The sequence below is a fragment of the Plecotus auritus genome (assembly GCF_963455305.1).
Source record: "Plecotus auritus genome assembly, chromosome: 1".
Classification (NCBI taxonomy): domain Eukaryota; kingdom Metazoa; phylum Chordata; class Mammalia; order Chiroptera; family Vespertilionidae; genus Plecotus; species Plecotus auritus.
In genome coordinates, this window is record NC_137770.1 from 189,849,839 (window position 1) to 189,875,698 (window position 25,860).

A 25,860-nucleotide genomic window follows, 5' to 3' on the forward strand; every position below is an offset into this window, starting at 1 on the left:
AACATGAATGAAATAATATGATATGTGGTCTTTTGTGCCTAACTTCCTTCACTTAGCATCATAGTGTTTTCAAGGTTCCTTCACATTATAGCAAGTGTCAGTACCTCCTTCTGGCTGAATAATAATCTACTACACGGATGTCAGTACATTTTGATTATCTATTGTCTGCTGATGAACATTTGAGTGTTTTCACTTTTTGGCTATTAGGAATAATGCTGCTCTAACTATTCATGTACAAGTTTCTGAAGGACATATGTTTTCATTTCTCCTGAGAGAAATAAAATGTTGGGTCCTATTGTAACTATGTTGAATCATTTGAGGAATTGATAGACTTTTTCAAAGCAGCTGCATGATTTTACATGTCCATCAGCAATGTAGGAGGGTTTTGATTTCTACACATCCTTGCCAATACTTATCGGATTTTTGGATTCTAGCAATCATAGTGGGTGTGAAGTGGTATACCATGGTGGTTTAGATTTGCAGTTACCTGATGATTAATAACTGCATACCACCTTTGGATTGAGCATCTTTTCATGTGCTTATTGATCATTCGTATATTTTCCTTTGAGAAATGTTTATTTAGATTCTTTGTCCATTTTTAATTGAGTCAAATTGGGTCCAAAACTTGATTTGTCTTAATTATTGAGTTATAAATGTTCATTATATATTTTGGATGCAATGTATAATTTGAAAATACTCCCATTCTATGGGTTCATTTTTCATTTTCTTTTTAAAAATATATATTATTATTGATTTCAGAGAGGAAGGGAGAGGGAGAGAGAGAAACATCAATGATGAGAGAGAATCATTGATTGGCTGCCTCCTGCACACCCCCTACTGGGGATCCAGCCCGCAACTTGGGCATGTGCCCTTGACTGGAATCAAACCTGGGACTCTTCAGTCTACAGGTTGATGCTCTACCTACTGAGCCAAACCAGCTAGGGCTTTTTTCACTTTCTTGATGGTGTCAATTCAGGTATTTTTGAAGGACTTGATAAACTTTATTCATTCGAATTATCACACTTAAAAAAACTTTTGCTTTTAATATAATAAAGAATATACTATCAATGAGGCATGGACTTGTAATTGTGTTTTTGTTGTTGGTTTGTTTGTTTTTTACTCCTACAGTAGAAGTAAGAGATCACACTATTGGGCATAAAAGCAGGAGGAAGCTCACAAGTCAGGAGACCTGGGTTTTCTCCCTGGTTCTGTTACTCCCAGAGTGCCACTTGTCAAGTTAGTCCTCTATCCTGGGTCTTACCGATCTAAGCCATAAAATGTGGGGTTGAACTAAAACAGTGGTTCTAAAATATTCTTACTGAGTGGGGAACTTATTTTCAATTAAATGTTAAGTGAAACCTTAATATGTAAGATAAGTGGGTTTTCAGTTATATAAATTTATTATTTGAAACTCAAATTTATAATATTTCTGTATAATTCAGTCAATGAGCACAGGGGGATGTTACTGATGCAAACATTTGAGACCCATGAATATGGGTGGCAGTTGGAATCACTGTCAAGATTTAGTTCAATTCTATACTCTGTATTAACTTTAGAAAATTCCAATGCTTAGATAAATCACAAAGGATTTCTTGCAAATTGAATGAGTGCTTTAAAAGCTTGCTTTGCAATCTCATTATACTCTTCAATTAAACAAAGAGGGCAGAAGATTTATTTTTTGGTGCATTGTTTCTGTGATAAGTACTGTATGCCAAAACATCTCTCTTGAAAAGTAAATTTGAATCAAGCATTCATAGAATAAAGTATATAAGCCAATCATCTACTAGAATATACCTTCCAGGTTCATAAATTTGAAGATTCATTTATAGCTTTTGCCCAGTCCCATTGGGATCATTTCTGATACTCTTGGGCTGATAGGACCTCTTATGGTCACTGATTTGGTGAAGCTTGCTGAATCTCATTCATTTTTCCTTGAAAAAAGGACAGACAGAAGAAGAGGAAATGGAGAAAACAGGAAATTTGATGGAAATAATCCCTCACCTCAACAAAAATACCTCCTTCAGCAGATATTAAGGATTCTCCTGAACTAAGACACCCAGAAATCTCATAACAGAGGGTCTCCTGTTTTGAAGTTAGACACATCCGCAGGCTCCCCACAAACCCATAGCCCTGGAGGTACCAGCAACCCTCTAGCAGTGCAGTATGGGTTTCACATGGATAGTCATGTGAAGAGTCCTCTGCTAAGGCACTGGGGTAGGGATCTCAGCCCCATCGTCCTTTTTGAATGTTTTTCATAGTCACTCACCAGACATTTTAGTATATGAATTGGGTGGCCATATAAGTTGTCACCCAAATTGAGACACTGTGAGAGTGAAAGGTAATACTATCAATCATTAGCCTGGGACAACAGTTGTAAACCAGGCTGTTGCCAGGCAAACTGGGGTGAAAGGTCATCCTGGTCAGGAACCAAGTTCTCCCCAACAGAAGGTAGTGCTAAAAAACAAACAACTGGCAGATATGTATCACCAATCTGGCAAAATATCAACATGTCTTCAATGAATCTTTACTATTTTAACCTGAACCTAACTTTTTAATTTTTAAATGAAACCTTTGAAATTTTTCTAAAATGTAAAGTGGTTAGTCAGCCTAAGGGGCCACTGATATGTTAAGGGGAAAATCACTTCTGGAGGAAGGGTACTGACAATACATAAGGGAATATAAAACAAATATGGAACTATAATTATTTTACTAAATATGAATTATTTAATACAATTTGTTTAAACTATAGCAATATAAAATAATTAGTGTGTACATTCTTGGAAACACATGTCGGTTATAGATGAATATTTTGGGGTTATTTTATTGGTTCCATTTACTAAATGTTTAAATAATTTTCCTGCCCATATTATTCTATTTTATATTCCTTGACAAAGATCATTTCTGTCACCCTTTCTTCCTCCTTTTAGTTCTATTCATAGCACCATTTTGTTTATTCATATGGTTATTCTTCATATGGTAAACTCTCAACCCTGTATTAACTAAGATTTTTTTTTACAAACTTATTATCAAATCCACAAACACTTCCCTGATTACAAAGCATTTTTTTATGCCCATATTCATCAGATCTTCATTCACAGCTTTGCCATTCCTTTGTGATGTTACTGAACATCTGGTGGTTTGGGATCTCTTCTAAAGCTACTAGTCATCTTTTTTTTTTTTTTTCCCTCATACCTGCATGTTCTTAACTAATCTACTTTGATGGTATCAGTCTCATAACTATTAATTGTTAGTGAAATAAAAGAATAAAAATATAATCCCTCTTTATAATTCAAGATATTCATGGAAAGTTGGTTATTAATGATAATGCCTCAATGAAGCTTCCAGTAGTTACTTAGATATGTGTTTAGCCATAACATAAAATAGTTTACTATTTATTTTAACATTTATCCTTTGGAAAATAGGAGCTAATAGTAATATTAGCTGGAGGAAAGGATGAACAGGTTTGATCTACTTTTCCATTTTTCCATGACTTAAAAATATACTCACCTCCTCCAAAAGGTCCCCATATGACACGGCGGATGGACTTCACCCAGTCTTCCATATCATTCTGGGTGCTCGCCATGAGGAGGTAGCTCTCATGATTTGCTGTCATCCGTTCTCGATCGCCTCCTGTGAGAAGATAGTCACACATGAGAGTGTGCTCAGCTGAAGATTCCCCATCAGCAGCCTCCCAGGGAGTTCCTGACACACAGAGGAAGGCAGCCCCAGCACTAGGTTCTACCCAAGGAATTGGAAATATTTACCATGATTTCAACATGGGGGCGGAGGGGCGCGGGGAACCTGCTTAAAAAGGAAAAACTCCTATGTTTCCAAGGGAAAGCTGGAAAACAAATACCATTCCCCAAACAAAGCCTGCCTTTTTGTCCTAGCAACAACCCATAGGCCTGCATTAACTCATAAGCCAATCTATGCACACTGCACTGCTGAATAGGGAAAAACCGCAAAAATGGAAGATGGAAACGAGATCTGCAGAGCCTGGGATTTTGTCTGAAGCAAGTGCATGCACAGTGAGGCCACCAGCACAGCATGGGTGAGCTGGGGAGTTCTAGGAAGCAAAAGAGCCACATGAAAAACTTTTGACCCCAAGGTCCTCCTCCATCATTCTGTCCTAGCAGGGAAGACTTCCCCTGAGATCATACTTTCAGGAGGGCAAACAAAGAGGAGAAAAGATACAATGCTGGCCAGTCACAAGGCCAAATCAGTGCCCCCACCCCTATGGGCCCCACACTGAAGAGTGAGATTTAGGAAACCCCAGTGGTGCCTCCATGCAAAAGGTTGGATCGATCAACATTTAATTTTCACTAAGTGTTGCAAAATGTGCAGCCTAATTCATGTCCAAGTGCTTTGTTTTTTTTAAGACTGCTGTTGTTTGTTTGTATTAAGATGCACCTCAATATCTTTATGAGGCGCTTGCAGGCTCCAATTTACAACACTGCCTTTTCTTTCACATCCAGTCTATTTCCCACATAGCTCTGAAAGCTATAGGCATTTGAGTTTGTGACCTCTGAATTCTATACAAATGCCCTAGGTTGAGAAATACAACTATTTTACCACTGCTGCAAATTTATAGAAAAAGTGAAAGGTTAGAAAAGTGAAATAACCTTAAGCCAACCAAAGAAACAATTACATTGGTATTTTACATTTTAATACCACTGGGTGGAAATGGGGGAGGGACTAAGGGACATATCAAATAGGTTTCCTAATGTCTACAGGTCTCTGGAATAAACAAGACTAGCCATCTCATATTTTAAAGAACATCTCACTATTAGGGAAACAATGACACTCCTACACCCTTAGGTGTATGCTAGGTCAACCATCACTTTAAACAACTTTTACCTGAAAAAGCATAGGTTCAGCAATGAAAGAGAACCCTCCTAAGCCCTGGCCCAGTAGCTCAGTTGGTTAGAATATCATCCTCACACACCAAGGTTGTGGGTTCAATCCCCAGTCCAGGCCCATACAAGAATCAACTAATGAAAGCATAAATAAGTGGAAAAACAAATCGATCTTTCTCTCTCTCTTTACTCCTCTCTCTCTCAAATCAATAAATAGTAAAACATTTTAAAAAGAGAAAGAAAACCCTGCTGAAATTGTAATTCTACCTTATATTAGCTGTTGCCTTCTGGGAAATTATATAATATCTGGAAACTCACTGTTTAGAAATAATAATCCCTATATAATAACCTTTCATGAGAATTAAATGCAATAAAGTAGAAATACCAGCACTATGTTAAGCTAAAAGAGAAATTCTGTAAATATTAATTCAGTCTCATTTTACTGCCTCTCATCCCTAAAAATGCTAAAAGGACATATTACACTTAATTTGAACTGAGAGATATTATGTCTAGTAAGTGCTTAAGAACAATTTGTCAATAGTACACATATACAGGGATTTTTAAAAGGCTACCTCTCTTTGATACATAACAATACACATAAAATTGTGTCCTGTATATGTATGTAACTATGCCATACATTAGTATGCATATTCATGGTTGTATGCCATATAAAGCGACAGAAAAAAACTGAATGACAAAAAAAGGTGCTTCATTTAGCATGGCACAGAACTATAGATTTAGTTTGTATTCTGATCCACTTACACTACAGCACTGGGCCAAAAAAAATTACCATTTAAAGTGAGAATATTTTAATTATTCTCTTTGCCAGAAGGATGGCTGGCAATTCGGACAGCAATATCCTGCTGTGCCACTCCCGGCCCAGGCAGAAGCAGCCCTGATAATGAGAGTGAGTGACAGCGGCTGCAGTTTCTGCCTGAAAGCAGAGAAAAAGGAGAATGATGAGCACAACTGGCCATTATCCCCTGACTTTTCATGTGATTCTCTATCTCTGCAGGTGGTGCTGTGTGTCTCACCCTAAAGCTCATTTAGACTGCCAATCACAGGTATGACAGCCCATCTGTGAATTTCACTCATGGATATAGAGCTTCAAGCCTCAGTGTATTAGCAAGAGAGGGGGGAAGACTTAGAAAGACTTTCTCTACGAGTCTCAGTGAGAATGCAGACTCATTGGTAAGAATGCGGTGAAAACAATTGGAGGCATTTATATAGATATAAACTAGATATTCTGTACTAAAAATATGTGATTTCTAACTGGAGATTCTATCTGTTCTAATTCATAACCCTTCAGTTCTAAAGGCCTGCTACTGGTACTGCACCTCACAATGGAGGGGGCTCAAAAACAACTTATTATTAAATACATGGTTAAATAAATGAATAAACCCAATATTGACTTTCAACCATGTGAATCAAGTTTTACTCTTGGTTAATCCTTTATGGGGGTTAATGATCCATTTAACCATTGTGAATCTCAAATTCTTTCCAAAGGTAAAGTTTTAAAAAGCAGTTTTGAGATTTATCACTGGAGGGAGTGTCATTGTCATCTTCAATCCAAATATATGTATGTATCTGTGTTTATGTCTATATTATAGCCAGTATACATTCTCCATTCTTAAATTCTGCTTCAACATAAATTCCTATGTAGTTTTATTTTTATTTTTAATACTGCTTTCTATGAAAGTGGATTGCACACATTTTAAATGACACAATGTATTGGTAAATTATATTCAACTTTTAGATATTAACTCAGATTGGTAGCAATGCTTTGGTGATAGTGTTAATACTTCAAGCATTTGTGATTTGAAGTTAACTAAGTAGGTTACACCATTTAATTTTACTTGTTTATGTATGTAAGTGAAAGGATTTGTACATTTCGTTGGGATCTTCTGTATATTTGGATTAGATATAAAATTTTCTTTCCAGAAATAAAACATATTCTCTGAAAAAAAAAATAATTGACATTTGACTTTGCAAAAATTTAAAGATTAATACAAATATCCATTAATCATATGAATAATCTTATTTAATAAAAGAGTAATATGCAAATTAACCATCACTCTGCTACACCCACCAGCCACGCCCACCAGCCAATCAGGAGCGAATATGCAAATAAACCCAACCAAGATGACTACGGCCACAGAAAGCAGGAGGGAGGCTTGGATCTCCCCGGCAATGGAGGAAGCCAAGCTTTCCACCTGCCCTTGCCGGCCTAGGCCTCCACTCAAGGCTACAAAGTTTCAATGATAGAAGATACATAAACCCAAACAGAAATGGCGGCAGCCATGGAGCTGGAAAGAGCAGGAGGCTAGGGTTGCCCCTGGTGATGGAGGAAGCCAAGCTTTCCCCACACCCTGGCCTGCCCAGGCCTCTGCTTAAGGCTACAAAGTTTCAATTGTAGAAGATAAATAAACCCCAGATACCAGGGCCTCCGCTTGGGTCGCCAGGGGTCATGGCCAGCCTGCAAACCACCACAGGCCCCTCGCCCAGGTCACCCACGCCCCAAGGGAACCCCCACCCTGATCCGGGACACCCTTCAGGGCAAACCAGCTGGCCCCCACCTGTGCACCAGGCCTCTATCCTATCTAATAAAAGAGTAATATGCAGATTGACCATCACTCCAACACACAAGATGGCTGCCCCAATGCGGTCAAAGATCCTGCCCCCATGTGGACACAAGATGGCCACCACAAGATGGCCAGCAGGGGAGGGCAGTTGGGAGGGACCAGGCCTGCAAGGGAGAGCAGTTGGGGGTGATCAAGGCTGCAAGGGAGGGCAGTTATGGGTGACCAGGCCGGCAGAGGAGGGAAGTTGGGGGAGACCAGACCTGCAGGAAAGGCAGTTGGGGAGGACCCAGGCCTGCAGGGGAGAGCAGTGGGAGGGACCAGGCCTGCAGGGGAGGGCAGTTAGGGGTGACCAGGCCTACAGGGGAGGGCAGTTAGGGCTGACCAGGCCTGCAGGGAAGGGTAGTTAGGGGCAAACAGGCTGGCACGGGAGCAGTTAGGCATCAATCAGGCTGGCAGGGGAGTGGTTAGGGGGTGATCAGGCTGGCAGGCAGAAGCGGTTAGTGGCAATCAGGAAGCCAGGCAGGCGAGCAGTTGGGAGCCAGCAGTCCTGGATTGTGAGAGGGATATCTGACTGCCCGTTTAGGCCCGATCCCTGTGGGACATCCCTCGAGGGGTCCCAGATTGGAGAGGGTACAGGCTGGGCTGAGGGACATACCCCCCCCCCCCCCGTGCACGAATTTCGTGCACCAGGCCTCCAGTTACAAAATAATATTTTAAAAATAGTTTTTGATAAACAACTTTGCAAATAATTTATTATTATTATTATTGTTTGTTTTAATCCTCACCCAAGGATATGTTTTTATTGATTTTTAGAGAGAGAAGAAGGGGGAAAGAGAGAGAAACATTGATAAGAAACATCAAACCTGCACCTAGGTATGTACCTTGGCCAGGAATCGAACCTGTAACCATTTGGTGCTTGGGATAACGTTCCAACCAACTGAGACACTGGACCATGAATGCAAAGACTTTTAAAATTTTTAAGACAAGTATTGGAAATGGTGTTCCAACATATACATACTCATTGTTTATAGAAATATGAATAATATTCCTTATGATGCAGTCACTAAATTAGGGTTTTGAAGAATATTTATTAATATGAGTTTTTATTACACAAAAGGAAGTATACAAATTTTATATATGATATTATCTCAATTTTCATATCAGTAGACAGCCAGATAAATAAGATACTAGATTGAAATACACAATAATGTTAATAATGGTTATCTCTAAATGTTAGGATTAGAAAAATTTTTTTCTCCTCTTTTGTTCTTTTCTGCATTTTTCAGATATTTACCATTTGTTGTTACATAATACAGGTGTTATTTCAGATGTTCTACAATATATATTATTTTATTATCATAAAAAATTATTGAAAAGAACAAATAATAGGAATCATATAATCAAGAAAGCACTAGTAAAAAAAAGCCAACATGAGCTGAAGATAATTATTATTAACCTCACTGAGTGTTGCCTAAGATGGCTCACTGTGAACTCTCACTAATTTTCCTTTAACCTTCTCCCTCTCTCCCCCACACTGACCCAGAGCACCTTCCCAAAGGAAGATTTGGGACAAGAGACCGGTGTTGCTTGAAGTGCAGGTGACAACAGGTAACTAGGACCTCCTCAGTAAAAGAGAGACTGCTACTACTATGTGCATTACCTTTCTTAAAAAATATATATCTAAATAAATATTTTATTGAATTTATTGTGTAGAAATTTTCAAAAAATAGTCACCAAAACAGTTTTGTTATTTTTTTCTAATGAAAAATTATTGTAAATTGTCAAAATTGTGAATTAAAAAGCCAAACAATTACTTAGAAGTGATTTATTTATATGTATGCCATCTGAGTAAACAAACCTTTAAAGAGATGCAGAGAATTATTTGTCTGTATTTGAATTTTAAAACAAGTTGCTCAAGGGAAACTGTGGTCATAGGCATTTGGGTTCCTTTCCAAACAGTTCATGAACAGACCCGAGGACATTTCAGCGAATACCTCAGATACTGTTAATAATTTCAAGGGTGTTTCCTCATTCCCAGGTACAAATCAGGTTAAAGCCAGACCTATTATACTCTCAGTTTTATTATAGTTAAGAGAAAAATATTTTAATGTTCTAAGTTGGGCTATTAATTTTCACTCATACAACTACAAAGTCTTTTTTTATTGAAGCATTACTTTTCTCAAAACTTAGTTTAGGTCTTTATTGGTCATAGAACTCTAATGATAAATTACAAGATATAAAGTAAATTCTGAAGCATATCAGTAGAAAATTATTGAGATAGAAAAATACAACTTTCTTTTTATGGAAACCGATACTTGGAAAACAATCAGTTACATGAAATTATAAGCTTCTATGGATACTGTCACTTCTTAATAAATAATAACAACAAAAATAATAAAATAGCACATAATTAATAAAATGATGGCAGAGAAAAAATGGGTGTCACATTCAATATCATATTTAATTTTTTCATATTGTTTTAGATATTATAGAGATATTGTTATCTGAAAATTAATAATGTTGGTATGTTTTCCTAATTAAAATTTTTCCAAGTATTTTTTCCTCAAAGGTTAATTTCAAAAATATCAGAAGGGCAAAATTTCAGTGCAATCTAGTTCATTCAATGCAGAAAAGTTGCATTACTCTAAAATTAGATTTTTGAATATTTTAAAATCCCTAAACTATAATATGAGAATTAAGGACCCAGTGGCATTAATAATCATTCTGTTTGTATTTTGTAGTCAGTACCACACACTAAACAGATTACTAAATATTATTGCATTATAATAAAATTAATGCTACATTTAATTTAATGAGTGCTTTATAATACTGTTTTACATATTTCTTATAACCCCTATACTAGTCATAATCTCTTTGTAAGGAGAAATCATACTACAATATATAGCTAACTTATGTTTAAGGTGAAAGTAGCCATATAATGTTACATTTATACATATATATAACTGCACACTTGTTAACCAGTTATAGATTGATGAGCACTTATTAATTAAAGTAGATTTCTAATAATTAAATTTAGAAATAATTTTGTTTTGGGGAATCTATCTACTTGGCTACAGACAGAAAGCATTGAACTAAGAATTCTATACTATACTAGTTATTTCTGATTGCCTTACCTCAAACTTCACTATAAAAATAATCCAAAGATGTGAGAAAAAGTGCTTCTTGGATCAAATTACAAAAACATATACATGCTTATAAAGAAACTAGAGGTCTGGTGCACGAAATTTGTGCACAGGAGGGGGGTGTCCCTCAGCCTGGCCTGCACCCTCTCCAATCCGGGACCGCTCAGGGGATTTCCAACTGTCGGTTTAGGCCTGATCCCACATTGGCCCTAAACTGGCAGTCGGACATCCTTCTCCCAATCCAGGACCACTGGCTCCTAACCACTCACCTGCCTGCCTAATGCCCCCAACTGCCCTCCCCTGCCAGCCTGGTTGCCCCCAATGGCCCTCCCTGCCAGCCTGATCTCACCCCCAACTGCCCTCCCCTGCCGGCCTTATCTTGCCCCCAACTGCCTGCCCCTGCCAGCCTGATCTCTCCACTTACTACTTTTCCCTGATGGCCAGTTCGCCCCCAACTGCCTCTGCCTTGGCCTCCACTACTATGGTTCTGTTCAGAAGGAAGTTGGACATCCAAAAGATGGCCAGTTGACCCGGTCTAATTAGCATATTACCCTTTTATTAGTATATATACTAAAAAATTACTAAGAATTAGGACAATGAAATGAGATTCTTCAAGTTCAAATTAGTCATTGACTAGCTGTGAGATCCCTCATCTTTTTTTTTTTTTAATATATTTTATTGATATTTCACAGAGAGGAAGGGAGAGGGATAGAGAGCTAGAAACATCGATGAGAGAGAAACATCGATCAGCTGCCTCCTGCACACCTCCCACTGGGGATGTGCCCGCAACCAAGGTACATGCCCTTGACCAGAATCGAACCCGGGACCCTTCAGTCCACAGGCCGACGCTCTATCCACTGAGCCAAACCGGTTTCGGTGAGATCCTTCATCTTTAATTGAGGGTAACAACAACACCTGTCTCATAGCTTTATTATGAATTAATTGAATGAAAAATACCACAAAATATGTTGAATAGTGCTTGGAACATAGGATGCTCTGCTCAGATTATTATTGACATGCATAATAATGTTAATCCCCTAAATTTTTAATATATTAAATATTTGTCATTTGAAGTCTTTAAAATGCAGGAAGATAGATTATCTTTGGGCAAATATTCTGAATATATTTGTAAAGAAAACCCCCTTTTTTAAAAAAATATATTTCTTTATTGATTTCAGAGAGGAAGGAAGAAGGAGAAAGAGATAGAAACATCAATGATGAGAGAGAATCATTGATTGGCTGCCTCCTGCATGCCCCCTATTGGGGATCAAACTCACAACCCAGGCATGTGCCCTTGGCCAGAATCAAACCTGGGACCCTTCAGTCTGCAGGCTAATTTTCTATACACTGAGCCAAGCCGGCTAGGTTAAGAAAAAACCCTTTTATAGGAAATTAATTATTATTTATTTTTAAAGTAAATATTGATTTTCATATTGGTCATGTTTTAAAAAGTATAATTGTGATATACTTATTTATAAATGATTTACAAAATCCTTAAGACCTTGATAGACATAGTTTATATTTCCACTAATTTTTGACATTTCTTGGACTTATTCTTTCAAAAAAACTATTTGGCAGAGCACAATTACTCTAAAGATGATATAATTTATTACATTTTAGATATTTGTTTTCCATAGTGCACTGGGCCATCAATAGGATCTCAATTTAGGTCCAACAATATATTTTGACTTTCACTTATGTCAGAGACTCAGAATCTAGTCACTTCCTTGTCAGCATCTTATTAATTCTGATTTAAATTCCCAAGAGCAAAGGTATCTAGAATTTAAGTCCTCTTCTAATTGATCTTGGCTTAGTTTGGGAGATCAATGAATTCAAAATTTTATCTAATTGCTATAGAAGTCAGACAGGTAGAATAAATTACCTGTAAGAGTCAGATCAGTTTAGTCCAACAAAGATGATACAGACTCGTGTCCCAAGGGAAAGCAAGTCCCAATGCAATAATTTAAAACTTACAATAAATGGAATACCATCCATAGTCAAAGAAACAAGGCAGAGTTTGCTGACTTGGACAAATCAAAAATCAAAAGCATTTTTTCTATGCAGAGCTCCCTTACTGCAAATGATGACTTAAATATTGAGAAACATTAGAAAATTTGGGGTTATTTTTTGATATATTGAAATTTATACTTCCCATGACTATGCCAGTAAACCCTCTATTGCAGTGTTTCTCAAAGTGTGATGCAACTCTAGTCTACATGTCTAGGAAGATAGGAAGCATCTGAGAACTTGTTAAAACTACAAATGCTTGGGCCCAAGCCCAAACCAACCGAATCAGAAACTGGTAGTCAGGCCCAGCAATCTGTTCTTTATAATGCCTGCTATAGGATTCTGATGCAAGCATAAAGTCTGAGAACCACCCTTGTAAGAGAATTCGCTCTAGTAGGCAGAGGCTCTACATTTTAGAATCCATGTATTTCAGCTACATTCATCCTATTAGCTTGTATCCATGTTTTATTCTTTCAGTCTTGGCCAGCCAGCCAGAAAAGTACTAACTTTTAAAGGTAGGGGGCATATAACTTATCTAATTGCTTATTTGCATTGTAAATGATTAACACTCTGCAACTAGCTTTGCAAGGACATGTCATTCAAGCTGGGATTACTGAGTCTAGCAAATCTGTGCGCCTCATGTATTAAAGATACCATACTTTATCAGAGCAAACATTAGAGCATTTCTTTTTGCATTTAAATAGTGTCAATATACGTCTTCCCCTGACACCCAGAGTTTGATGAGTGAAATAGAACACTGAATTTGGGTGAATTTGGGGATACATGCCACTCTTGAAGATCTAGATTAGAATGCTGAAATCCATTTTAAAAATCTCCTAGTATCCCGCTCCTCTGATTGTTTTTGAATAGCACAAACTTGCAAGATTAGTGGTACTATCAATTGACACTGCAGGGTGATTTACATTTTACAAATTATTTTTATATTCCTTTATTCATTTGGTTTTTACAAAACCCCTGGGAGGTAAAGCAGAGTATTCATTCATTTATCCCACACATATTTACTGAGCACCTGTATTGTGCCAGTTATTATTCTAGGTTCTCAGGATATAGCAGTGAACAAAACAAAGGCTGGAGTTTAGAAGTGAGGTCTGGATGGCAGATATAGTCATCAAGGTGATGGTATCTTAAAACATAAATGTGGATGGGGTCCCTTGAGAATACTGTAGCAAGATAAAGTTCAAGTGAACTCCAACATTTATAGAGTGAGAAGAAGAAGAGGAATCAGCAAAATAAATTGAGAAGATGCAGCCAGAAAGGTCAGAAGAGAAACAAGGAAGGCTGGGTGAAGGAGGTGATCAGGTGAGTCAAATGCTATTGAGAGGTTCAATAAAGTGAGAACTGAGTACCCACTACTAGATTAGGGAAACAGAGACTATTGGATTAGGCAACATGGAGATTATTGGCGACCTTGAAAGACTGACCACACTAACACAGAAAACAGAAACAGCCAATATCAACAACTCCTCTAGGCATTTTAATGTAGAGAGAAGCAGTGGATGGGTCTCAGAGTCATGGGGACAAAAGTGTTTAAGATGAGAAATATCATAGCATGTTATATGCTTATGGAATTATTCACTGGAGAGGAAAAAAAAACAATGATGTAGAAGAAATGAGGTTTAAAGATTTATTCACATTTCTTTAACAAAGCTATGCTCATAATCCCTCATGCTCTTTAGAATCTTTAATAAGATCTGGCAATTAACATAATTGATTTCTGCCAAAAATTTGTTAACCATTTGTTAAAAATATGTAAAACATCTAGAAGAGAGATATTGAAAGAAAAAGAACTAGTATTGTGCAGTTAGTTTCTACACAGGTCTGCCTGGGGGCAAAATAAGAAAGGAATGGTGTTAAATTCATAAATTATTTTTCAAAACTAAATTTTGCTATATTAATTTAAACACAATTTTTAATATTTGTGCAATAGGAGATTTTTGGCAACTTAATTTAATTGGGACAATATTATTATACAATATTAGTTTTAATTGTCACAGTGTTAATTGCTAACTTTACATAGCAGCAGTTTTATAGAATGTTTTGATATATACAAAAGAACTCAAAATTTAAAATAAAATACTATGATAGATTGTAATTAAATTATCCCAACCAAGAAATGGCAACTAGTAATTATTCTAATAATATAAAATTTAAAGGAAGTCTTTGATTCAGTTTGAATTTTGTTCTCTTAAGCAATTAAAATTAACTTGGCAATTAGAACACTTCACTGTCTATTGTACTTTAACTCTCACAGTTCATGATTTTCTGGGAGTTGTGAGCTCTAGTGCGCATGTTTGGGAGGGTTAGACATAAAATTTGTCTTATGGGTCTGACATTTGAATTCAGCCCTTCAGATAAAGGTTCACAGCTTCACAGAGTACAATGTGTGAAAACCCCAAGACTTTCAAAAACATTGGTGTTTCAGGAATATTTTTAACTAGAGGCTCATTGCACGAAGATTCGTGCAATAGGCCTTCCTTCCCCTGGCTGCTGGCACCAGTTTTCCTCTGGCACCTGGGACCCAGGCCTTCGCTCCGGCCACAGCAGAGAAGCCAAGCCTCTTCAGTCTTCAGTCGTCTTTAGTCTTCAGTCTTCACTTGGGCCGGAGCCTTCAGTCTTCACCCCGTGCCTGCATATGCAAATTAACCCGCCATCTTTGTTGGATTATTTTGCATACTCACTCCTGATTGGCTGGTGGGCGTCGCAGAGGTACAGTCAATTTGCATATTTCTTTTTTATTAGTGTAGATTCCACTAATAAGGATACTTGTGAATTTCCCTAATTTGCTTGATATAAACACATTACACACTAATTCCATGATTTCCTCAAGTATAAGCCATTTCCTCAATCAGTGTTGAAAAGAGTCTTTATGTTCATTCTGCTAATTTCTTAACCTATGTCTGGAGTTAGGGGACAATGGTATGTAAGATGAGAAGTATTAAAGAATGTTGCATACTTATGGGAATTATTCACTGGAGAGGGAAAACTTAATTGTCTCATTCTATTTACAAATAATTCCAAGAACCTGCAAAAGGCATCAGGGCCACAAAGTCACATGTTCTGTAAAGAATACTACTCCATATCTGCTTCTTAATCCAAGCCCTTGTATATTAATTTAGAAAGGTTAACACTGTCAGAAGGACTAAGTAGACTTTCTCTTTTTAATTCTCAGATTGCTGTTATGAACACATTTTAGGATGACTTCTTTTCAAATAAACACATATGAATATACAATTTAATAACCATGCATTTAAGGTTGCTATGTCAGATAGAAACATTATTATTAAACTAGTGGCCAGGTGCATGAAATTCATGCATGGAGGGGGGTTCCCTCAACCCAGCCTGCACCCTCTCCAATCGGGGACCCCTTGGGGGGATGTCTGACTGCCCTCTCACAATCTGGGACTGCTGGCTCCTAACCACTCAGCTGCCTGCCTGCCTGATCACCCCTAACCTCTCTGCCTGCATGCCTGATCGCCCCTAACTGCCTCTGCCTGCCTGCCTGATTGCCCCTAACTGCCCTCCCCAGCTGGCCTGAACTTGCCCCCAAATGCCCTCCCCTGCCAGCCTGGTCACCCCCAACTGCCCTCCCCTGCTGCCTGATCTCGCCCCCAACTTTCCTCCCCTGCCAGCCTGATCTCACCCCTAACTGCTCTCCCCTGTTGGCCTGATTGCCCCTAACTGCCTCTGCCTGCCTGATTGACCCTAACTGCCATCCCTTGCCTGCCTGATCTTGTGCTCAACTGCCCTCCCCTGCAGGCCTGAACTTGCCCCCGATGGCCCTTCCCTGCTGACCTGATCTCACCCCCTACTGCCTTCCCCTGCTGGCCTGATCTCGCCCCCAACTGCCCGCCCCTGCCAGCCTGATCACTCCTAACTGCCTCTGCCTCAGCCCCCACCACCATGGCTTTTTCTGAAAGGAAGTCAGACATCCAGAAGATGGCAGGTCGATCTGCTCTAACTAGCATATTACCCTTTTATTAGTATAGATAGATTATATAGGATATGATTTATTAAATGGGGGGTAGGGGGAGCCTTTTTCAGCAGGAGGAGATGCTCTTGGCAGACAAAAACACATAATCCCTATATCGGGACTGATAGCCAGCCATATGCACTATACTGCCAAACTGGTCATTAAAAAAATTGAACCGCTTTCTTACACCTTACACCAAACAGCTGTTGCCCTTAAAACTCCTCCTCAGCCCCCACCTTAGGTTCTGCCTTCCAGTTTACCCAGATTAGGTTCTGATTGGTCAGTTTCTATGCCAGTCAATGTCTCTGGGCCTTACTCCTGGCCTGATCAGAGAGGCGGGGCTGATCAGCAGCCGCCCCAGGCTGCTGGCAAGCAGGCTGAACTGCTGACCTCTCAGAGAGAGAGAGAGAGGCGTGGCTGCTGGCGAGACCCGGAGAGAGAGAGAGGCAAGGGCTGATCAGCAGCTGCCACGGAGGCTGCTGATCAGACCCTGCTTCTCTCTCCAGGCCTCACCAGCAGCTGCGTCTCTCTCTCTCTCTCTCTCTCTCTCTCTCTCTCTCTCTCTCTCTCTCTCCAAGAGGTCAGCAGTTCAGCCTGCTGGCCAGTCCCCGCCCACCCAAGCCTGCTGCGCGCGCAGCCTGGTGTTCGGTCATCCCTTCGGTCGTTTTGGACATTATGGACCCTGGCTTTTTATATATATAGATGAGGATGTCGAATCACTTAGATGCAAATCACTTGGTAAAAGGATGGCTTAAAACCAAGTGCGGTATGTGTGTGTGGAATCCAAATAATAGAAGTAAATTTTTGAATTTATAAAAAGAAATTATGAAATCTAACAGCTTGGCTATAAGTGGGTAAGTACTCATTACATTACTTGGAAGATTTTGGTAGATCTCTATGTTTGCCTTGGAAGGTGACAGAAGTACTTGGGGAAATTAAATATATTGTGATTTAAAACAACTCCAAGATTTCAATTAGTGTATAATCAGTGTTTCAATATTGAGAGAAATTTTGTCAAATTCATAAGTTAATTGAATTTTAATAAAAAACAAAAGCTACTTTTAAATCATAACACAAAATTTATTAGTTTTATACATAAAATAACAAAAACTAGAGCTGTATTTGAAGGCTCAGAAAACTCTAGGGTTCCATATCTTTAATTAATAGAATATTAATTTAAAAACAAGAAGTATTATGGAATGTTTGCCTAATAAAAAGCCCTTCTTACACAATTTTTAAAAAATTCAATAGACACAAATTAATTTGAATGTTCAGAAATATATCAAATCCATCTTACTAAAACACTAAGCTTCTTTATACTCCAAATTAGAATCAATTGGGGTAATTACATCAGAATTACTATAGAGGGGTTTTGGAAGGCTTTTTAAAAAGTTAATTTCATAATTTTTGATAATATTAAGTAAGCAAATAGATGAAAATCTGAAATTCTCCCTAAAACTATGACTCCCCAAAACCATTTGCATGTAGCTGAAAACGTAAATATGGAGTCTTACATTTAAAAATTACTTGTAACAAATGAGAACCATTTTAACCATCATAAAGCTGAAAAAACTTAAAATATTTTAGGAATTCTTTCCTATTCAAATATTCCCACCTATTAAAATAATTTGCAACTCCTTCCAAAATTTTAAAAATGGTGACTGTCCTTAGCAAAGAGAATTATAACATCCATTCAGGGCATCAATAAGATGCTCAAAATTCTCATAATTATCCACTTAATAACAAATACTCTAAAAAGTAAAAAAGTCACCTAGCTTTTACATGAACTTTGGATAACTGAATCCAAATGAGAACTTCCTAAAATTAAAGAGGAAACAAAGGCAAGGAGAAGCTCCTAGAAAAAGCTATTAGAAGCTCCTAGAAATATAATATTAAGTAATATTAATATAATTAAGTAATATTGTATCATTTTTATATATTATCTTTCAAATCTAGTACAAATATCTACTTCTTTAAATTCCTAAAGCCCAACAATTTTACTAAACACATGAGATAAATTAAAATTAGATCCTGCCTGCTGATAGATTGATGCTGTGTATCTCATAATTTTAAATTAAAGAGTAATCAGCCAGACTCCACAAGTTAATTCAACTCAGTATACCATTATTAATTAACATTTAATGAATACCCACAAGTCCATGCAGCAGCATTAGAAGTTGGTAAACCAGCTGCTGTTTAGGGCATGTAGTCTGATTCATAGATAATTTTCATCTTAATCTGGCTAAACTCTGAATACAGATTGGCAGATTGATGTGCATACTGTTAAACAGAAGCCATATTCCTAAAAGCATCCAATGAGAAATAATGGCATTCTCTTTCAAATATAATGTAAGAAAGCCACCAAAGAGGTAATAGACACATGTTATCTTTCCTGATCTTTTTTGTTGGAAGGTGGGGGGTGGAAGCAAGGGCATAAAATAAATGGACAGGCACACAACATGTGCATACAGATTCACCAAGATAGAAAAAGAAAAGGCATATAAAGTCATGAAAGAAGAATGTATTGTAGTTGAAAGCAAGATTAAATCAAGGTCACTGAGTTTCTCTTCAGGAGAATCTATAAACACCTCAAAGTTAGCAAACTCAATATTTTAGATATGACCCTATTCAGAAAATGTGAAGGAACTAGTTCAAATAGTTGTTGAAAGATCTTTCTTGAATAAATGAATGGAGATTGAAGAATGATATGACTTAATACATTAAAAGTTATTACTTATTGCTCTTCAATATGCACACAAGCTAGACTTAAAATATATTGAAACTCACCTAGGAAGAGTGTTTGGTGATTGACAACATATTACAAAGGAGACGGGAAATACTCAGTACCAAAACGGGATGTCAGCAGAGAACAACCATAAAAGGGCAACAGTAGGATGGATTGCTTATAGACTATTCAAGGCAAAAGTTATCATATGACTCCAAGATGGAAAGTTATTTTGTTGATGATTATTTTTTTTTACTTGTTAAAATAATTCTTTATTGTTGAAAGAATTTACATAATACCCCCTTTTGTCCCCCATTGACCCATTTTTATCTATAGTTTATCAGCCTAATAACAAGTTATTACTTCATAACCTAGAATGAAAATTTGAAAATGGTAGTCTCTGAGTCTAAAAAGAGTGCTCCTAACAATTGGGCATAACTATTGGCACTTTTTATACATTATTTCATTTAATCATAATCTGTGAGGTAGGAATTACTTTGCCTGTTTTAGAGATTATAAAATTGAGCATCAGAGAGGTTTTATTCATTTCTCAAAGTCACATAGCTAATAAATGGCAGAGTTGGGGTTTATACAGGTTTCAGATTGACCTCCAAAGTCCAAGCCCCCATTACTCTTGGTTTCTTCAGGGTCATGCTATGCTTTGTTACTGAATTCACCTGTACTCACTCCATAGCATTTCCTTCTTCCTTTCTTCATTGGGATCTTTAAAGATCTCACCCAAATGAGAAACCCTGCTGACTCTCCAAGTAAAGTTGTCCCCACCCCTGTCACCCACAGCACTTTGCACCTATCTCTAGTATAGCACATATAACATTATTTTATAATTCAAGTGGAATGGCATAATATAGGCATTTGACTTACTGAATTAAAATATATGTGTTTATTACTGATTTTTAAAAGAAAATAACACCCTTAGTGGCACCAAATCCTATCTAATAAAGAGGGAATATGCTAATTGACCATCACTCCATCACAAAAAATGGCTGCACCCACAGCTGAGGCCAAGTTTCCTTAAGGAACCTTAACGAGCAATCAGCAGGGACCTGAGGCTACGCTCTCCCCCACCCCCGTGGGGCTTGACAGGGGACCTCAGGCCGCGCCCCCCACCCAGCAGGGCTTGACAGGGGACCCCAGGCCGTGCCCCCCACCCGGCAGGGCTTGACAGGGGACCTCAAGGTGCACCCCCAGTGCTGGGTTGGGGGAACTCAGGCCATGCCCCCGCCCAGTGGGGCTTGACGGGGGACCTGAGGCTGTGCCCCCCTGCCAGTGGGGCTTGATGGGAGACCTGAGGCTGTGCTCCCCTCCTGGTGCTGGGCTGGGGGACCTGAGGCTGCAGCCCCCCAAATGGCGGGGCTTGATGGGGGACCTCAGGCCATGCCCCTACCCAGCAGGGCTGGACAGGGGATCTCAGGCCGTGTCCCTGTCCTGGCACCGGGCCAGGGGACCTGAGGCTATGCCCCCTGCCCAGCAGGGCTTGACAAGGGTGGGACTGGCCAGGTCTAGATCTAGCCCAATGGGGGGGGGGCAGCCGGGTCTGGGTCTCATGCGATTTTGAGGCGCATGTGGGTGGGCGGGGACTTGACTCTGGGTCCCGTGGTAAGCCCCAGACTCTGATAGGAGGGAAGTTTTCATAAACATTTTACTAATTTTCTTTCATCTCTGACACTTCTATTATAGAGAACTAGAGACCCGGTGCACGAAATTCATGCACGGGGGTGTGTGTGTCCCTCAGCCCAGCCTGCACCCTCTCCAATTAGGGACCCCTCGAGGGATGTCCAACAGCCCGTTTAGACCCGATCCCACTGGGCCTCACAATCCAGGACTGCTGGCTCCCAACTGCTTGCCTGCATACCTTCCTGATTGCTCCTAACCGCTTCTGCCTGTCAGCCTGATCACCCCCTAACCACTCCCCTGCCAGCCTGATTGATGCCTAACTGCTCCCCTGCCAGCCTGGTCACCCCTAACTGCCCTCCCCTGCAGGCCTGGGTCCCTCCTAACTGCCTTTCCCTGCAGGCCTGGTCGCCCCCAACTGCTCTCCCCTGCAGGCCTGGTCACCCCTAACTGCCCTCCCCTGCAGGCTTGATTGCCCCCAACTGCCCTCCCTTGCAGGCCTGGTTCCTCCCAACTGCCCTCACCTGCTGGCCTGATCACCCACAACTGCCCTCCCTTTAAGGCCTGGTCCCTCCCTACTGCCCTCCCCTGCTGGCCATCTTGTGGTGGCCATCTTGTGTCCACATGGGGGGAGGATCTTTGACCATATGGGGGCAGCCATCTTGTGTGTTGGAGTGATGGTCAATCTGCATATTACTCTTTTATTAGATAGGATAGAGGCCTGGTGCACGGGTGGGGGCCAGCTGGTTTGCCCTGAAGGGTGTCCCGGATCAGGGTGGGTGTTCCCTTGGGGTGTGGGGCGGCCTGGGCGAAGGGCCTGTGGTGGTTTGCAGGCCGGCCATGCCCCCTGGTGACCCAAGCGGAGGCCCTGGTCTCTGGGGTATATTTATCTTCTACAATTGAAACTTTGTAGCCTGGAGTGGAGCCAAGCCTTCTGCTTGCTCCGTGGCGGCAGCCTTTTTTGGGGGGATTTATTTATCTTCTATCATTGAAACTTTGTAGCCTTGAGTGGAGGCCTAGGCCAGCAAGGGCAGGCAGAAAGCTTGGCTTCCTCCATTGCCAGGGAAACCCAAGCCTCCCTCCTGCTCTCTGTGGCTGTAGCCATCTTGGTTGGGTTTATTTGCATATTCGCTCTGATTGGCTGGTGGGTGTGGCTTGCGGGTGTAGCAGAGTGAGGGTTAATTTGCATATTACTCTTTTATTAGATAGGAAGGGCAAATAGCAATATTAAATTATTTCCTCTAATTAATCCCCTTTTAATGTACACGAATTTCATGCACCGGGCCACTAGTTTCAAATATCAGGGTAGGTTCCAGTAAGAGATAATGTGCCAGATTATCTTCATATACCCTTTCAAATACACTCTCTGCACTTTTCCACCTAGCTCCCTGCCACAGAGACTAATTTGTACAGATGATAGTAGTGGGCTCCCATCCCTATAGCTTTTCACAGGATTTGGCCAATAGGCAGCCACGGCAGGAGATAGCAAGGAGGAAGAAACATGAAATAAGGTATTTGTATCCCTGCTCCCTAGCTCTGGAGTTGTCCTGGGTTGGCTCTGTATCTTGATCAGAAAGCAGTTCCATCCCCAGAAGACTGTTCTCAATGGCACTCTTCTTCCAAGTCCTACTAAGACCTCTCTGTCATTGTCCCTTAGACAGAAGCCTGGAAAAGCTCTTTCATTATTATTAGGCCCAGGTTATTCCACTATTGTTTGTAATCCCCCTGCACCTCACCCACACTTTTCTAAGTGATACCTTTGTATAGAAACCTTCTTCAAATTATCCTAATTTGAGTGTGCTGCCTTTTTCAGTTGGGACTGTAATTAATACAATTAAGTTTGGATAGGAGATGCATTTTGCACCCTTTCAATCACAACATTCTCTTTATTTCTAAAAGCCTAGATACGTAGCAACTTCAGTGCAAATGAAAAAAGTAATAAACTTACAATTAGTTTAATACCACACCTACTTAAACTTTATGTACTTGTACTGCCAAGGCACTGTGAAGAATACAAAAGGAAATTCATGACATGCCCTTCCCACTGGGACATTATGATCTTATTAAGCATGAATGAAGAAAATTATAAAGTGTGAACTGAACACAGCTGCAATCCTTTGTGCTACAGAGAATAAAGGGTATTAGTTATTAAGAAAGGAATAAAGACGAACATGTTATCAGGAAGAAGGTTCTGAGACCAGGAGAACTTGAACTGTGTTTTGATAAGTAGTCTCAAAGTGAAGGTGGTGTTGCAGGCCAGGAAGGACTCTATGCTCACATGGAGCTCAGTGTGGTTGAAGACCTTGCTTCTACAGGGAAGTTGTCTTGGGTTGAAGTGACTCCCACAGGCTCTGGACTTCCTCCAGCCTACCTCCATGCTCAGAGAAGCTCCCTTACCCTGCATTCTCTTTTGTCCCATTTCCCTAAGCCTTCCTTAGCTCTTCCTGTATATTGCCATCTTTTCCCAGGATTATTGTTTGCAAATAGCTGTTCCATTATTAGAAAATCCTCAAGATTCAGTACCGCAAGGCATCATTTTTTAGATGAGTTCACCTGGGCAACACTACATGTCAGGCACCACGCTTGTTAAGAGCCATGGATACAAAGATAATTAAGTCACAATTCTTGTTCATAAGTAGTGTGTCATCTAGTGGGGGAAATTAATAAGCATAAGATCTCCAATTTCTAATCCTAACAAAATCAGGGGCATTGTGGGTAAATACAATGCTAACATGCACACACACAAACATATATAGATATACACATCATAGAAATGCACACAGACTTTCATACATATCCATACATGTACACCTTGGCTGATTATTATGTGTCAGGCAGGAATTGATTTACACATGAGCTAATAGGAAAGAGAAAATATATAATGTTGAAATCATCCAGGAAATCAATTTCAAAAAGAGTATAAAGTGCAGGATCCTTGATAAATATCAAGATAATACTTCTTTTAATCAAATTCATCTAAATATGTCTACTTAGGTTTTATAAAATGAGTCGAATGAGAAAATATATTAAAAATTGAGATAGATGTAAATTTTTAAACAAAATAAACTAGATTTATTTGGCTATCCATTTGTAAGTTGGCAGCTACAGAAATGCCAAATGATAAGTTGGCCACAGTGGGGCTTTTTTTCTTAGAACCTAGAAATATATTAACACTAGGAATATATTAATAACTCCAAAGGAACACAGTGGTAATTTGAAAATCCAATATGGGAGCTCAGATTTTCATCAAGACTGAGAGTCCTTATTTCATAGCAAGACGTCTGAGCAAGCAAAATTTCATGCAAATCAGATTTAACTTTCTATTCATTTTGCTTCTATAATAAAAATGAAAAATCAGTCAGCTTCTTGCATATTCAGTGTCCTTTTCCACCAATATGTGCCCTTCTGCCAGAACTTTACACTTCTCCTTATTTAAAATAAAAGTAATTAAAATGACTCTGATTTGTAAAGAAGAGAGTGAACTAGTGGGTGAGGGGATCCTGTTAAATATAGGACAGCACCCATTTTAGGTAGCTTAGCCATGTCTCCCGTATCCCTCTCTTTATGAATTTTGGCCAGGAATCAATTATTAACTTCCAATAATGCTGATAATGTTAATGCCTAATACTATGCACTAAACAACTCCAATGCTAGTAATGATGAAACTTGGAGATCTAAACCCCCATTTCTGCCAAGTGAGCACACACCTGCCTTCCAAATGATGTGATCATCATCATGTAACTGAATATAAGAAATACCAGAGAGTGATATAGCAGCTTTTGTATATGAGTGATGGGTTTTATGATGCTGGAAAAATCTATAATGTACACTTTGCATGCTAGTAGTGGTAAGCTATAATTCTGAAATATCTTTAATAGGTTTTCACTTTCTCTCTTTTGTAAGCCGAGTGAAAAAAAAAAAAAAAAGCCTGCATATTCTCTCTTTATTGTAAGGCTCCTGCATACAATACAGCTCCTGGACTAAACAATGTCTTTGGCCTCTCACACCAGGTTAAATACAGCTTAGCAGTGACCTTGGTGCCAAGAAAATGAGCCAGTGGCTTTATTTCAGCTCTTTCTTGGCAGATGTCCAGTGTACTAATTGGCACCCGGGTGACAGCATCATAAAACCAACCAAGGTGAATCAAATGTGGAAAGTAACCCATGTATACAATATCAGATCATCTACATACTTGAAACCAGGCATATGAAGTTTTATTTTGCTTTGCTTCACTAAATATGAGTGGGAAAGGGATTGCTTCTGACAGTCCTGCTATCATAATTTCAGATAAAATGCTCTTTGTATGTGTTTAAGAATAATGTGCAACAGAAGCTCAGGAAGAAGACAGATGTTCAACAGAAACCGAATGCAGGGGAATGTTCTCTCCACAGAACACAAAGGAGCCCAGCTCTTCCTTTATGTGCTAACATTTTCATGAATCTCACTGGGTGATTAGCACAGGAGTATTTTTAAAAGGGAAGAAAGAACTGGAACAAGTGAGGATGAGGCAGAGGAAGGAAGAAGAGGGAAAGAGCATGTCTAGTGTGCATATAGATCCTACATAATAAAAGCCTAATATGCTAAGTGTCAAGTCATCCGGTCGGCCGTTCAACCAATCAAAGTGTAATATGCTAATGATATGCTAAGGCTGCTCAACCGCTTGCTATGACGTGCACTAACCACCAGGGGGCAGACAGTTGACTGGTTGACCAGTTGCTATGATGTGCACTGATCACCAGGGGGCAGACAGTCGACTGGTCGCTATGATGTGCTCTGACCACCAGGGGACAGACACTCCGACCAGTAGGTTAGCTTACTGAGGGGGTCCAGCTGATCGGGACTGAGCGAGATGGGCCAGACACGCCCTGGAGCCCTCCTGCAGTCCCTCCCCAGCTGGCCAACCTCCCGTGTCCCTCCCCGGCCC

The 25,860-nt window shown here is 39.5% G+C and overlaps 1 protein-coding gene across 3 annotated transcripts in view; it reads right to left on the reverse strand.

Moving 5' to 3' along the window:
- Positions 1-25,860, reverse strand: part of ARHGAP24 (Rho GTPase activating protein 24) — a 466,522-nt gene that overhangs the window by 54,192 nt on the left and 386,470 nt on the right. For all 3 annotated transcript variants that reach the window (XM_080685258.1, XM_080685260.1, XM_080685261.1), the window contains one exon: positions 3,508-3,630. In XM_080685258.1, coding sequence (XP_080541384.1) covers positions 3,508-3,630 — 123 coding nt within the window. The remainder of the gene's footprint in view (positions 1-3,507; positions 3,631-25,860) is intronic.